The sequence below is a fragment of the Hylobates moloch genome, unplaced genomic scaffold (genome assembly GCF_009828535.3).
Source record: "Hylobates moloch isolate HMO894 unplaced genomic scaffold, HMol_V3 SCAFFOLD_8, whole genome shotgun sequence".
In the NCBI taxonomy this organism is placed as follows: domain Eukaryota; kingdom Metazoa; phylum Chordata; class Mammalia; order Primates; family Hylobatidae; genus Hylobates; species Hylobates moloch.
Window position 1 is genome coordinate 51754377 of NW_026652283.1, and position 15028 is coordinate 51769404.

The window sequence follows — 15028 nt, forward strand, 5'->3', positions numbered from 1 at the left end:
GTAAACCATTTAAGGATTGTCTTAAGGACAGCCTTGAGGAGACATTGAAGGTTTTAACAGGAGAATGACATGATCCGATTTAAATTTTAAAAAGATAACTCTGTCAACTGTGCCAACGGTGAATTGGATGTGGGCAATGATGAACTCAGGAACAGCTGAGAGTCTATTGCAGAAGCCAAGGTGAGAGATGATGGTGGCTTGGACTTTGGTGCTGGGACTGGAAAGAAATGAACAATCTGATATACAACTGGAAGAATAATCTCTCTGGCTATGATGTGGGAGGATAAGGACATGATTGGATAGGTAGGGAGGGTTCACTAACGAGCTAGGACTTTATTCTGAAGGAATAAAGGGGAAGCCTTTTAACATTTTAATCATGGGACTGACCCATTCCGATATGGGTTTATATAAACAGACTGCTTGGCCGAGGGTGGTGAGAAGACTGTCAGGCAGTGCACAGGTAAGAACTGAGCCCTAGACGGGGCGGGAGCAATGAATGTGGGGAGGCGCGGAAGACTGGAGATTGGTTTCGGAGTCAGGTACCGAGCCAAGCAGAGAGAAGCAAAAATTGACGCAGCACCGGGAACAGCTGCTAGTGGAGAGGGGGATGGGCGCCGCCGGAGCCGCCCTCGCCCCCTGGCGCCGGGGGCGGGACCAGAGCACGCACGGCGCGATGACGCAGGGCCCGAGCCGGCCTCGTTCTGGCTGCCGCCGTCTCGCTGAGGCGGAGTAGGATGAGGCCCGCGGCCGTGGCTCCGGCGTCGGCGGGGGCAGCAGCAGCTGAGGCAGCAGCTGAGGCAGCCGCGACGGCCGCGCCCCCCCTTGCTGACCTGGATTAGGCCCAGCAGCTCCGTGGCCGCCGCCGCCCCGCGGGGGGGCGGGGTGGGGAAGTGCTTGGTCTCCCCGCCCCCCCCCCCCCCATCGCTGCCTCGCAGGAGGCAAACGCCGCGACCCCAGCGGAGCCCGCGGCCCAGCCTTGAGCCCCCACCCCCGGGGGCTGGCATGAGCGACCCCTCGGCGGCACCGTGGGGCGGTGGAGTCGCCTCCGCCTGATCCCCGGCCTGCCGCCCGACCCCACCTCGCCAACGGAGGCGGACCGCGGAGCGTGCGAACGACCCACCGCTGCTTTCTCCTCCCCTAGATCACGCACCCTAGCTCCGGAAGATGGGGAACTGCCTCAAATCCCCCACCTCGGATGACATCTCCCTGCTTCACGAGTCTCAGTCCGACCGGGCTAGCTTTGGCGAGGGGACGGAGCCGGATCAGGAGCCGCCGCCGCCATATCAGGTAGGGGAGGGTGTGTGTTGGGGGGAGCGAGGAGAGGCAGCTCTGGCGGAGATTGAGGGGGCTTCGGGGCCGTCTCTGCCCCCGGCTTCGGCAAGGCCTCGCCTGGGCTGCATTGACCCCTTAGGGCTGGATCTGAGGGCATTTGCTGTCTGATCTCAGAGTAAGGTTGATTCTTCGCCTCCCCTCGGGCACCGAGTGGGGTTGATACCCTCTGCCCTTGAGTTCTGGGATCAGAGTATGTGATCACATCCCCTTGGCCAGTGTCTGGTGGTTCGCTTGTGGAGTTTGGGAGTGACATTTTCCTGCCTTTATGTCTGAATCGTATGATTTCCTCATCGCACCGCCAACTGGATTATGGGTTCTGGATAGGTGGTTGCCAAGCACCACCCCCCCGCCCCATTTATGTTTTCATGTGTGGTCATCCTCTTACCCCCCTCCCTCGTCTTTTTGTTAATTAGATCTGGCAGGTTTTCCCTCTGCTTGGGAGACGGATCTCCAAGTGGTGATTTTAACCCTAGCGACATCGAGTTACTTGTTTTTATATATATATATATATATAAATTTTAATCCCTCCTCCTCTTGCTCCACCCATATGACACACCTTTTAAACGTGCTGACTTAAGAAAACTTGATTAGCTTGAACTTTGGAAACCTTTAAACCTGGCTTGGGAAATTCCTTCGGTTACTCGTGTTCTGCCTTTGTATCAGAGACTCTCCTAAATATGTTTTACTGCTTTCTGTACAACAATCAGTAGTCCCAGATGTGTTGCAGAATTCGAGTGAAGACCTCTTAAACTCAAAATAGGTATGTGGATATTATAATCCACAATATATGTGTGAAAACCTTTCCTGTGCTTTTTTCATTTTAGATGATATTGAATACAACCTTTTCCAGAGGGCTTCAATGGTAGTAGTGCTTAATTTTTTCCTGAAGAGTTTAGTTTTCTGACTGGGTAGGCTCCTTTGTTGTTTCATGTGATGACATCATTATCTAGTGTTTTCTTTTCTCATTTCTGTGTAAACCAATGTCTCATCATACCAGAAAAACCTGATCATATATGTTCGTTTTCTGAATAAAATTCTTCCGGGGCATTTCATATATACCAGTAAGGTCCAGTCTTGATTGTGGTATACAGAAGCCTCCATGACTTCTCTCTCTTAACATTCCATATTCCAGGCCTACCAAATACACCAGGCTGTTCACACCTTTTTTTTTGCCCCAGTTCCTCTCTGCTTGGAGCCCTTCCTCCCCCAGGTCAGCCAGGTGGACATCTAATCCTCTTTGAGAACTCAGCTTTCATGTCTGAAGTCCCAGCATTCCCTTCCCTCCCAGCCCGAATCCCTTGTGTCCCCACTGAAACCTCTACACTTCCATAAGCAATATCTATAACACTTTAGTGTTGTATCTTTGTTAGATGTGTGTCTCATCCTTGGATTCGCCTCCTTCAGTGCAAGCTGCGTGAAGGTAGAGAATCTGTGTTTCCGGTTTGCTGTTGTATCTCTCGCATCTGCCTCAGTAGGTACTCAGTAACTGGGAGATAAATTACGAGTAAAAGCCCTTGAGAACAGGGACTCTTCCCTCGCTCAGTTTCTGGCACATAAGCACCTAAATGCTGAATTAATTAATTAAGTTGAATTTAGTATTTTCTGTATTTACACAAATATTTTTTCCAAAGTAAGTTGTCACAAGGGTAGTCTCTTAAAAATCAAAGCTGAATCTGGGTATCTTTACAAGTACCTTTGAGTGAAGCAAGCAATCTGTTTATCCTTCACTCTTTCACTCCTATATTTACTATACAACAAAAGTGCTTATTTAACTTTTTTTTTTTTTTTTATGAGACGGAGTCTCGCTCTGTCGCCCCGGCTGGAGTGCAGTGGCAGGACCTCACTGTTCACTGTAACCTCCACCTCCCGGGTTCTAGCGATTCTCCTGCCTCAGCCTCCTGAGTAGCTGGAATTACAGGCGCATGCCACCACACCTAGCTAATTTTTGTATTTTTAGTAAAGACGGGGTTTCACCATGTTGGTCAGGCTGGTCTTGAACTCCTTTCCTCAAGCAGTCCACCCACCTCAGTCTCCCAAAGTGCTGGGATTACGGGCGTGAGCCACCGCATCTGGCCTGAAGTTTTTATTTTAAAATCTCTTATGCTCCCTACCCTCACCCCCTTCTATTTTTAAAAAAATAGAGACAGGGACTCCTATGTTGCCTAGGCTGGTCTTGAACTCCTGGCCTCAAGCAATTCTCCTGCCTCCTATCCCCATTCTTAATTGAATATCTTTGACTTGTTCTTTCTCCTATCCTTGTGATAATTGTACTATTAAAGGTACTAGAATTTATGGAAACTGTGTTTGCCTTTTCCAGAAGAACTAGATGATGATGAGGGATGAGGGGTTTTTGGTGTCATGAAGGAACTTTTTTTTTGGAAATGTTATATTTTTGACGGTGGGAGTTTTTTATGGTTGCAGTTTCCTGAAGTGAATGACGCAGGCTAATATACAAATTCAGTATCAATTGGAAGAAAATTACTTTAAAAGATGGGAGCATAAAAAGAAACTTTTGGAGAAAAAGTATTGTCCCCCACCCCCAAAGAAATAAGATCTGTTTTAGGAATGGTTATTTTAGATGATCTGAGAAACAGCAATCCAAGGTTATTTATTCATTTATTTGAGTTGAAAATCTCCCTCTGTCATCCAGGTTAGAGTGGATTGCTCACTTGGCAGCCTCAAACTCCTGGCTTCAGGTGATCCTCCTCCCTCAGCCTCCCAAAGACTGGGATTACAGGCATGAGCTACCTCACACAGCAGATTTATAGTATTCTCAGTTGATAAAATTAACTTTTTCAACAAATTGTATGTAATTAACAGTGAATAGCTGATTGTAAAGGAACATGTTCTCTTGAGGTGAGTAGTTAAAAGATGTCATTGTTTGCTGCTTTATATGTACAGTGTACCTATAATGACAAGAGCCAGTTCCAGTTATTTCCTATTAACATCTGACAAATTTGTTTTTATTTATTTTTGCCTAAAAGTAAACCCCTGCACCATTATGATCCAAGTTTGTAGGAAGTGCATATTTCTTTCCATGGTTTCTTTTGTAGCCTCCTAACAGTTCTCCCTGCTTTCACCCTTGTCCTCGCTAAGGCCTGTCCTCAACACAGCAGCCACAGTTATTTTGGTAAAACTGAGCATGACAGGCTGCCCAACCCTCTGTGTGGATCCTTGTTTCATTCAAAGTAAAAATCAAATTCCTTATAGTGTCCCATAAACCCTACATAATCTGTACCCCTTGTTTCCACACACGTCCCTTGACATCTACAGCTAACCGCTTTGTTGGCTTCCCTCCGGCTTCCCTGGCCTCATTGCTATTCTAGGACCTTTGTCCTCCTTATTCGGGAATACTCTTCCCCAGATTTCATGGCTGACTGATCTCCTTACCTCCTTCAAGTCTTTTCTCACTGCCACCTTAAACCTTCTCTGACCCACCCTGTTTGAAAGTGCAACCTGCCCTAATACCCTGGAAGTCCCTCTCACCCTGTTCTGTTTTTCCCCCCCAGTACCATTTATTACATTCTAACACACGTTAGAAAGTTACGTTGTCTATTACCTGTCTTTTCCCACTAGGTAGAAAGGAGGAAAGGGGATTTTTTTTTTTAATTGGTGTTTCCTAAGTACTTACAACAGTGCCTGGCACATATTAGGCATTCAGTAATTTGGTTGAATGAATGAATAGATTTCTTTTAAATGAACTAATGTATTTGAGGCAGGTATAGCTGAACTGCTTACAAGAACTCTGCATATTCCTAGTGCCATTTTTGCTTCTATATTGTAGATCAGTTTTTTTGTTTTTGTTTTTTGTTTTGTGACTGGGCCTCCCTGTGTTACCCAGGCTGGTCTCTCTCTGTATATATATGTTTGGGTTTTTTTGTTTTCTCTTTTTTGAGAGCAAGTCTTTCCTTGTTGCCCAGCTAGAGTGCGGTGGTGTGATTTTGGCTCCGCCTCCTGGGTTCAAGCGATTCTCCTGCCTCAGCCTCTGGAGTAGTTGGGACTACAGGCATGTGCCACCAAGGCCAACTAATTTTTGTACTTTTGTTAGAGATGGAGTTTTGCCATGTTGACCAGGCTGGTCTCAAACTCCTGACTTCAGGTGATCTGCCTGCCTTGGCCTCCCAAAGTGCTGGGATTACAGGCGTGAGCCCCTGAGCCTGCCCTTTATATTTTTTAAATTTAAAAAATAGAGACAGGGTCTCATTATGTTGCTAGTCTCAAACTCCTGGGCTCAAGGGATACTCCTGCCTCAGCCTCTTGAGTAGCTAGGGTTACAGGTGCACTTCCTCTCTGCCTGGCTCAGGTTTTAAAAAAAGTTTATTTCCTTTAGAGATGAGATCTTGCTGTGTTGCCCAGGCTGGAGTGCAGTAGCTATTCACAGGTGCAATTATAGTGCATTGCAGCCTCCACCTCCTGGTCTCAAAGGATCTTGTGGCTTCAGCCTCCTGAGTAGCTGGGACTACGGGGGTACACCACTGTGTCTGGCTGTTGTAGATCAGTTTTAAGGAATCCTAAGAAGTCAAATTCCAGTAATATTAAATACAGTAATTGGTTTAAACTAATGTGTTAAGTGATTTAGGGGTTTTTACCCTGTATATATATCACCACAAGATATTTAGGTAATGGGAAAGTACTTGGGGGAGAAAAAGGAAGTACTTGAATCCCTATCCTTGAAGTATTGGATGGGAAGAGATTTAGGGTGTTTGTCGAATTAGAAAGTAGAAACAAATTTGTCACACCCTCTACCCAACTCCCTTATTCCTAAATGTTTAAAAATAGTACAGAGGAAATCTGCCCAGCCAAGGCAATCTTGGAAGGACGGTGAGTGGGAGGATAAGCCAGGAAAGGCTGAAGAAGGGAGGTCCATGAGAGGGGGAGGCCAGGTAGGCAGCCCAGCCCTGAAAGGCATATGTATAACAGCTTGAGGTACCCCTCTGTCACTGTCAAGAGCTTTGTTATGTGTTAAATTGAGGGAGGCACTCTGTTAAAAGAGTGTAATATTCATTGAACAACAAACCATGTTACATTTTCTAATCTGAATATATAAAAATTAGGATAGGTATCTCTCAATTTTGCAGTAGTTATGTAGTTTGAGATTCGCCAGTCTTCTTCCCCGACCTATGCTTTTTGATTAATACATTTGAAATTTTAAAATCCTAAGAAAATAACTTTGTGTAGCATTGAATGCAAGTATAGCTCTGGTTTTAGAGTCAGATGGTCCTGTGTTCAAATTCTGGCTTTGCCGCTTACATGTAAAATACGAAAAAGGAAAGAATTTATCAGATTGTTTTGGGGAGCTTTTTTGACAAATAAGAAAATGTAACATTTTGGATATTTCAAATTGCGCCTGCATAAAGCTTTCTTCAAGATACTTTTTTTTTTTTTTTTGGCTGGGCACATTGGCTCACGCCTGTCATCCCAGCACTTAGGTGGCAGAGGCAGGAGGATCACTTGACCCCAGGAATTCGAGACCAGCCTGGGCAACAAAATGAGACCCCATCTCTATTAAAATACCAAACAAAAACAAAAAACAAACAAAAACAAAAACCCTCTTTTTTCGTTAAAAGGATTGGTTTATCCTGTAGAATGCACTAAAAATAACCCCCTTCCTTATAAAAAATCTAGAATGTACTGCTTATTTTTAAGCATGCAATGCTATAATGTTTTGTGGGGGATGGGCTTGTTTTTTAGAGATGGGGTCTCACTTTGCCCAGGCTAGTTTCGAACTCCTGGGCTCAAGTGATCCTCCCACCATGCCTCCCAGTGTTGGGATTACAGATGTGAGTCACTGTGCCCTGCCTGTAATGGTATATTAATGCCTCATTTTCCTGATAACTTACGAAGTTAAATTTAGATAATTAAAGGGTTGTGTTTTTTTTCTTATTAGCATTTTGTTTACCATTTTGGTGGAAAATATCCCCAAATTTATTTCACGTATTTGGCCTTATTATACAATTATTCAGCTTTTAACAATTTACCTTTTTGAAGTTTTATCCCTCCCCTTCTTCATGTTCAAGAAGTTCAGCCTTCTTATTCAGGGGCAGATCAACTAACTCCACCTTTCTTAATAAAGCCTTCACTGACCATTTTTTTCCTTTCACTGCTGATTTGTCATGTGTATTTTTTTTGTGTTTGTAACATTTATCTGGAAATCATATATTGCCTTATTAGCTTTTGTTGCTTTAACAGTTATTTTTCCATATCACAATTTCCTCAAGAATGAGAATGATACATTAAACTTGTAAGATGTCTTAGTGGGGTAGAATGTTACCTTCCATATTGTAGACACCCAGTGAATATTTGATGATAGACTAACTTTGAACTGTGACTTCTTCACCTTGTAAGGTTATCATCATAATTGAGGTCCTCATCAGTTCTTACAGCAACATAATTGATGTCTCCTCCTCATTCATTTCATACCATGTTGCCAGATAAATTTCATCCCTGATCAGATCACTTGCCTCATAATCCTTAATGATTATTATTATTATTATTATTTTTTGAAACAGAGTCTTCACTCTGTTGCCCAGGCTGGAGTGCAGTGGTGCCACCTCAGCTCACTGCAGCCTCCGCCTCCCAGGTCCGAGCAGTTTCCCTGCTTCAGCCTCCCGAGTAGCTGGGATTACAGGCATGCACCACCACGCCCAGCTAATTTTTGTATTTTTAATCGAGATGGGGTTTCACCATATTGCTCAGGCTGGTGTGCAACTCCTAACCTCAGGTAATCCACCCGCCTTGGCCTCCCAAAGTGCTGGGATTACAGGCGTGAGCCACCATGCCCAGCCCTTAATGATTCTTTTTTTTTTTTTTTTTTTGAGACGGAGTCTCGCTCTGTCGCCCAGGCTGGAGTGCAGTGGCGCAGTCTCGGCTCACTGCAAGCTCCACCTCCCGGGTTCACGCCATTCTCCTGCCTCAGCCTCTCCGAGTAGCTGGGACTACAGGCGCCCGCCACCACGCCCGGCTAATTTTTTGTATTTTTTAGTAGAGACTGGGTTTCACCGTGGTCTCGATCTCCTGACCTCGTGATCCGCCCGCCTCGGCCTCCCAAAGTGCTGGGATTACAAGCGTGAGCCACCGCGCCCGGCCAATGATTCTTTATTAGGACTAACCACTGAAGATATCTGACTTAGCGTTCAAAGTCATGATTTGGCTCTATGTATACTTTTTCAGCTCTTCATAGCCTTGTGCTTTCTTTTATACAACCTGTATACTCCAGTCATACTGAGCAGTTTGCTGTATTCCATGTATGTCTTCTGCTTTCTTGTCTTTCCCATTCTATATCCATTGCCCAGAATGTTCTTCCTTAATCCTTCCCAGTCTCATTTCTAATATCCAGGGCCCAGTTCAAATGCCAAGAATCCACAAATTCTGATTTCTCCTACGTATACTTTTCTTAATCTGAACTCCTTTATTACTTCATGCACCATTCTTAAGACACTTTACCCTTTTAATTTTAATTATTTGTGACAGTGTCACATCTACTCTTTTAGAATTCAAGTCTGGTTCATTTTCGTATTGCTAGAACTACAGTTTTCACAAAGCAGGCGCTTATACTTTAGTGAATGTCATGATCAGCATTTTGCTGTAAGAGTGTGCGATTGTATGGTTGTTAGTGTCTATTAAACATTCCCAGAATCCTGTGCTTTAGTATTTGGCCTATCACTTCTAATTTATAAAGTGCGTTGAGCTTTGGGAAAGTTAATTTCATTATATATTTTTTGAATTTGGTTTTGTGTTCCATGAAGTTCAGCTTGCCTAGGTGACTTTTATAAATAAGTAACCAGTTATTTGTTATTTGTGTGATCCCATTGTTGCAGGTTTTTTCTTTGTTTCTGCCTGATCTTTCATTCTGAATGTGCTTTAATAAAGGCTGGTTTTTTGGCATTAAGATTGTATGCATCATTAAGAGTAAGACAGTCTGTTCAGAGTTTAATTCTAGAGCTAATTGTAGGGTAACTTGAGAAGATGGGATGGTGAGTTACTTGGTACATAAGATCTGAGCACTTGATTTTCTTAAAATATTTTTTAGGTAATAGTAGAAACCTTTGTTGCAGAATTTTGATCTTTAAAAGTTTTAATATAAATACTTAGGTAAACTGGGATTCTTTTTCTTTCTTTGAGACATAATCTTACTCTGTTGCCTAGGCTGAATGTAGTGGCATGATCACGGCTCACTGCAGCCTCAGCCTCACAGGCTCAAGCCATCCTCCCACCTCAGCCTCCTGAGTAGCTGGGACTACAGGTGTGCACCACCTTGCCTGGCTAATTTTTATTTTTTGTAGAGACAGGGGTCAAGCAGTCCTCCCACCTCAGTCTCCTGAGTAGCTGGGACCACAGGTGCGTACCACCACACCCAGCTGTTTTTTGTATTTTTAGTAGAGATGAGGTCTCACTGTATTGCCCAGGCTGGTCTCAAACTCCTGAGCTCAAGGAATCCACACACCTCGGCCTCCCAAAGTGCTGGGATTACAAGTGTGAGCCACCATGCCCAGCCAACAGCCTTTTTTTTTTTGGAGATGGAGTCTTACTCTGTCACCCAGGCTGGAGTGCAATGGTGCAGTTTCAGCCCACTGCAACTTCTGCCACCCGGGTTCAAGTGATTCTCCTGCCTCAGCCTCCTGAGTAGCTGGGATTACAGGCACCTGCTATCGTGCCTGGCTAATTTTTGTATTTTTAGTAGAGACGGGGTTTCACCATGTTGGCCAGACTGGTCTTGAACTCCTGACCTCGTGATCCACCCACCTAGGCCTCCCAAAGTGCTGCGATTACAGGCGTGAGCTACTGGGCCGGCCACCAACAGCCTATTTTTAATAACCCATATGAATACAGGGCAGAAATATATCCCTAACTCTGTACCTGAAGTAAGGTAATACATAAAAGACATATTTGCAAATGACTTGAGGCAAGAAAAGAAATGTAACACATCTCTAATTCTGATTGTATCTACAGTCAACCTCTTATCACTTCCCTCTTTATGTGCAGAATTTACCTTGGCTGAGACACAGTCAAGAAGGAAGACAGGCGGCCAGGCACAGTGGCTCACGCCTGTAATCTCAGTATTTTGGGAGGCTGAGGTGGGCAGGTCACCTGAGGTTAGGAGTTTGAGACCAGCCTGACCAACATAGAGAAACCCCGTCTCTACTAAAAATACAAAAATAGCCGGGCATGGTGGCACATGCCTGTAATCCCAGCTACTTGGGAGGCTGAGGCAGGAGAATCTCTTGAACCCAGGAGGTGGAGGTTGCATTGAGGCTAGGTTGTGCTGTTGCACTCCAGCCTGGGCAACAAGAGTGAAACTCCATCTCAACAAAAAAAAAAAAAAAAAAAGAAGAAGATGACAGGCTCTGTACAGTGGTTCATACCTGTACACCAGCACTTTGGAAGGCCAAGTGGGGAGGATTGCTTGAGCCCAGGAGTTCGAAACCAGCCTGGGCCAAATAGCGAGATCTCGTCTCTACAAAAAAATAAAAAATTAGTCAGGTGTGTTGGCACATGCCTGTAGTCCCAGTTACAGGCTGAGGCAGAAGGAATGCTTGAGCTCAGGAGTTGGAAGGTATAATGAGCTGTGATGGCACCATTGCACTCCAACCTGGGCAACAGAGTGAATGGGGGCATGGGGAAGGCCAGGTGTGGTGGCTCACACCTGTAATCTGAGCGCTTTAGGAGGCTGAGGCGGGAGGATTGCTTGCGTCCAGGAGTTTGAGACCAGCCTGGGCAACACAGTGAGACTCCCATTTCTACAAGAAAAAATGTAGGCTGTTAAGTGGAGAGTTATTGTTTAGTGGGTCGAGTTTTCTGTTTTATAAGATGAAAAGTTCGGGAGATGGATAGTGGTAATGGCTACATAACTTTATGAATATATGTAATACCACTGAACTATACACTAAAAAATTGGAGCCAGGCTTGTGCCTGTGGTCCCAGTTAATGAGGAAGCTGAGGCAGGAGGGTTACCTGAGCCCAGGAGTTCGAGGCTACAATGAGTTATAATTGAGCCACTGCATTCCAGCCTAGCCAGCAGAGTGAGACCTTATCTCTTAAAGAAAAGGAAAAAATAATAGGCCGTAAACAGTTGATTCCTTACCAGTAACTTTTAATATTGAATTAATATATTTATGGTATTTTTAACATGCTCAGAGTTCAGGCTTTTTTCAGCTGTGATCTAAATGAAAGTGAAAGTGAGGTGGTGAGAGAAGTCGGTGGAAATGTGAGTGAAAGATTGAAGAAGAGCTGGCTTAGATAGCCACAGTGTGTAGTTATTTTTTTTTAGAAATGGGGTTTCACCTTGTTGCCTAGGATGGAGTGCAGTGGCTATTCACAGGTGTGATCATAGCACACTACAGCCTCAAACTCTTGAGCTCAAGCCAACCTCTTGGTTCAGCCTCTCAAGTAGCTGGGACCACAGGCTCATGCCACCACATCCAGTCAAAGTGTCTGGGTTTTTTGGTTTTCAATTAGGTTCCTCAGGTTAAATGGAAGTATGTGTTTTTTGTTTGTTTGTTTTGTAGAGACAGTGTCTCATTATGTTGGCCAGGCTGGTCTTGAACTCCTGGCCCTAAGCGATCCTCCCACCTCAGCCTCCTAAGGTGCTGGAATAACAGGCATGAACCACTAGGCCTGGCCAAAGTTGAAAAGTAAAGTGATAAGGGAGAAGTAAATATATTTTATCCTCTTGGGGAATTTGCTTGACCTATTGATTTTTATATTCAAATTGACCTATTGATTTTTATATTCAAATTGGCCTTTTGAACTCTTAGATGAGTTCCTTATTTTGACAATGAATGCATGTGTCCCTATCTTTTAATTAAGTTGCCAGCCTAGAGTGTACTCCCAGGGGCCAAACGAGTAATTATCTTGTTACTTAATCTAGAAAGCATACTGTAAGGTAACTAAAGGATCTGAAAGTGTGGGAATGAAGAAAGCAACCCTCCAAATATATTTGCTTCTAAAATTCTTAAAATTTTCTGACCACTTATAAAGTTGAATGGCTTTAAGAAGAGTGAGACTTTATAATTGACCTAGTTAGTTAAAGTTACATGTAATTTTGTGTAACAGTTTAAACCTTATTTTTGTGGAAGAAAAAGAAGCAGTTTACCATAACTGAGTAGCAAGGCCTTAAGGGTAAGAAATAGCATGCTTGATACCTATTTTCTTCTTTTTTTTTTTTTTTGAGATGGAGTTTCACTCTTGTTGCTCAGGTTGGAGTGCAGTGTCACGAGAAAGTACATTTACAGTGCTATACTGTATTTTCTTTTTCTTTTTTTGGCTTTGAGATGGAGTCTTGCTCTGTCACCCTGGCTGGAGTGCAGTGGCACGATCTTGGCTCATTGCAACCTCCGCCTCCTGGGTTCAAGTGATTCTCCTGCCTTAGCCTCCTGGGTAGCTGGGATTACAGGCGGCGCCACCACGCCTGGCTAATTTTGTATTTTTAGTAGAGACAGGGTTTCTCCATGTCAGGCTGGTTTCGAACTCCCGGCCTCAGGTGATCCGCTCGCCTCGGCCTCCCAAAGTGTTGGGATTACTGGCGTGAGCCACTGCGCCCGGCCTCTAGTTTGTTCTGTCAGTTAGCAAGTATGTTTTAAGCTCCACGGGGAAAGGAGAAATGATGAGCCTCTTACCCCTAGGAGCCTACAGTTAAGGGACAAGACATGAAGCAATTATGAGGTCAGCATGAAATAGTACATAATCAAGTATTAAATTGTTTCGTATATAGTTTTGAAGTTGTGTGATCAGTTTGTGATAGGGCAGTGAATCACAAATGTACTTTTTAGCTTCTGAATCCTTCGGATAATCTTACTTGGAACTTGAGTATAAAAAATGAATAAAAACAACAGAGCTGCCCTGATTAAATTGAGTGGTGGAGCTTGGAGTCAAAAGATAGCCTTCTGTATTAACAGGTTCCACATCCTCTGATCCATCCAATCACAGAAAATATTTGGGAAAGAAAACAAAAACAATACAAGAGATAATACAAATTAAAAAAATATATAGTGTAACTATTACATAACATTGTATTAGGTATTATAAGTAATCTAGCGATGATTTAAAGTATATGGGAGGGTGTACAGGTTATGTGCAAATATGCCATTTTATATAAGGGACTTGGGCATCTGAGGATTTTGGTGTTCAAGGATTTTGAAGTCAGTCGGGTGGGACTAATTATTAGATGGTGGATATGAATTTAGAGGTCATTGAGTTGTGTAATTTTTTTTTTTTTTTTTTTTTTTTTTGAGACGGAGTCTTGCTCTGTCACCCAGGCTGGAGTGCGGTGGCGCAATCTCGGCTCACTGCAAGCTCCCGGGTTCACGCCATTCTCCTGCCTCAGCCTCTCCGAGTAGCTGGGACTACAGGCGCCCGCCACCACGCCCGGCTAATTTTTTGTATTTTTAGTAGAGACGGGGTTTCACCGTGGTCTCGATCTCCTGACCTCGTGATCCGCCCGCCTCGGCCTCCCAAAGTGCTGGGATTACAAGCGTGAGCCACCGCGCCCGGCCGAGTTGTGTAATTTTGTACAGTAAAAGTATGTGTGTGTAAGTTTTAATTAAAATGTATTATACAGAAACTAGTGTATCTTTAACACAGTATCTTGAGTTTCTTTTGATTGACTGATTGATTGGTCGATTGAGATAGGGCTCTTGCTGTGTTGCCCAGGATAGCACTGGGCTCAAGTGATCTTCCTGCCTCAGCCTCCCAAAGCTCTGGGATTACAGGTGTGAGCCACTGCACCCAGCAGGTTTCTTAATTACATAGGCTGGTGCACTTGCAAAATATAGCCACAACTATAATATAGTCTATTTCCAAGCCCCCAAAAGGCTCCCTCCTGCCCCCTCCAACAGTTAGTACCTTTTTTCCAAAGGTAACTGTTGGTCGTTATGACCTCCTATCACCCATATTTGTTTTGTGTGGTCATGAATTTCAAATGGAATAACATTCTAGCATTGTTTGTGAAATTTGTGTTCTTACATAATGGCAGTAGTTCCCATTCTTTTTCATTGCTATGCAGTATTCAAAATTGTGTAAATATAACACATTTTATTTATTCATTCCATTATGTGTATTTGGGTAGTATCAATTTTTGGCTGTATAAATAAAGATGCTGTGAACATTATACCTGAGCACCTATTTTGAGTTTATATCCAGGGATAGAGTTACTGGATAATGGAGCCACGTGTATATTTAGTTTTTCCTGCAGCATTTTATTACAGAAATTTTCAAAAATAAAGAAGAGTTGACAGAATTGTTTGGATACCCATATTCATTCCTACCACCTAGATTCTGCAGTAAACATTTTGCTGTATTTGCTTTCACACATACCTATTCATCATTCTCCTGTCAATCTATCCTGTTGATGTGTTTCAAAAATAAGTTGCCAAATAGTTTTCCAAGTGGTTGCACTAATTTTCTGCTTGTACTGACAACATGAGAGTTTCATTTGTGCCACATCTTCACTAGAACCTGGTATTGTCAATCTTTATTTTTGAAATTTCTTTCAGCTTTGAAGTATAATTGATATAATTATATATACTTATGATGTACACCATGGTGTTTTAATATATGTATACATCATGAAATGATTACCACAGACAAGCTAATTTACAGATCCTTCACCTCACAGTTATGATTTGTTATTGTGAGAATATTTAAGATGTATTTTCATAGCAGTTTTCAAGTATACACAATACATTATGCTTAGCTGTAG

At 43.4% G+C, this 15028-nt stretch overlaps 1 protein-coding gene across 2 annotated transcripts in view; it reads left to right on the forward strand.

Moving 5' to 3' along the window:
* Positions 1-679: 679 nt before the first annotated feature.
* RNF11 (ring finger protein 11) overlaps positions 680-15028 on the forward strand; it is a 52274-nt gene continuing 37925 nt past the window's right edge. The window contains exon 1 of one of the 2 annotated variants that reach the window (XM_032160814.2): positions 680-1287. In XM_032160814.2, coding sequence (XP_032016705.1) covers positions 1165-1287 — 123 coding nt within the window. In that variant the 5' untranslated portion in view covers positions 680-1164. The remainder of the gene's footprint in view (positions 1288-15028) is intronic. The other variant, XM_058442407.1, reaches the window with a different exon arrangement.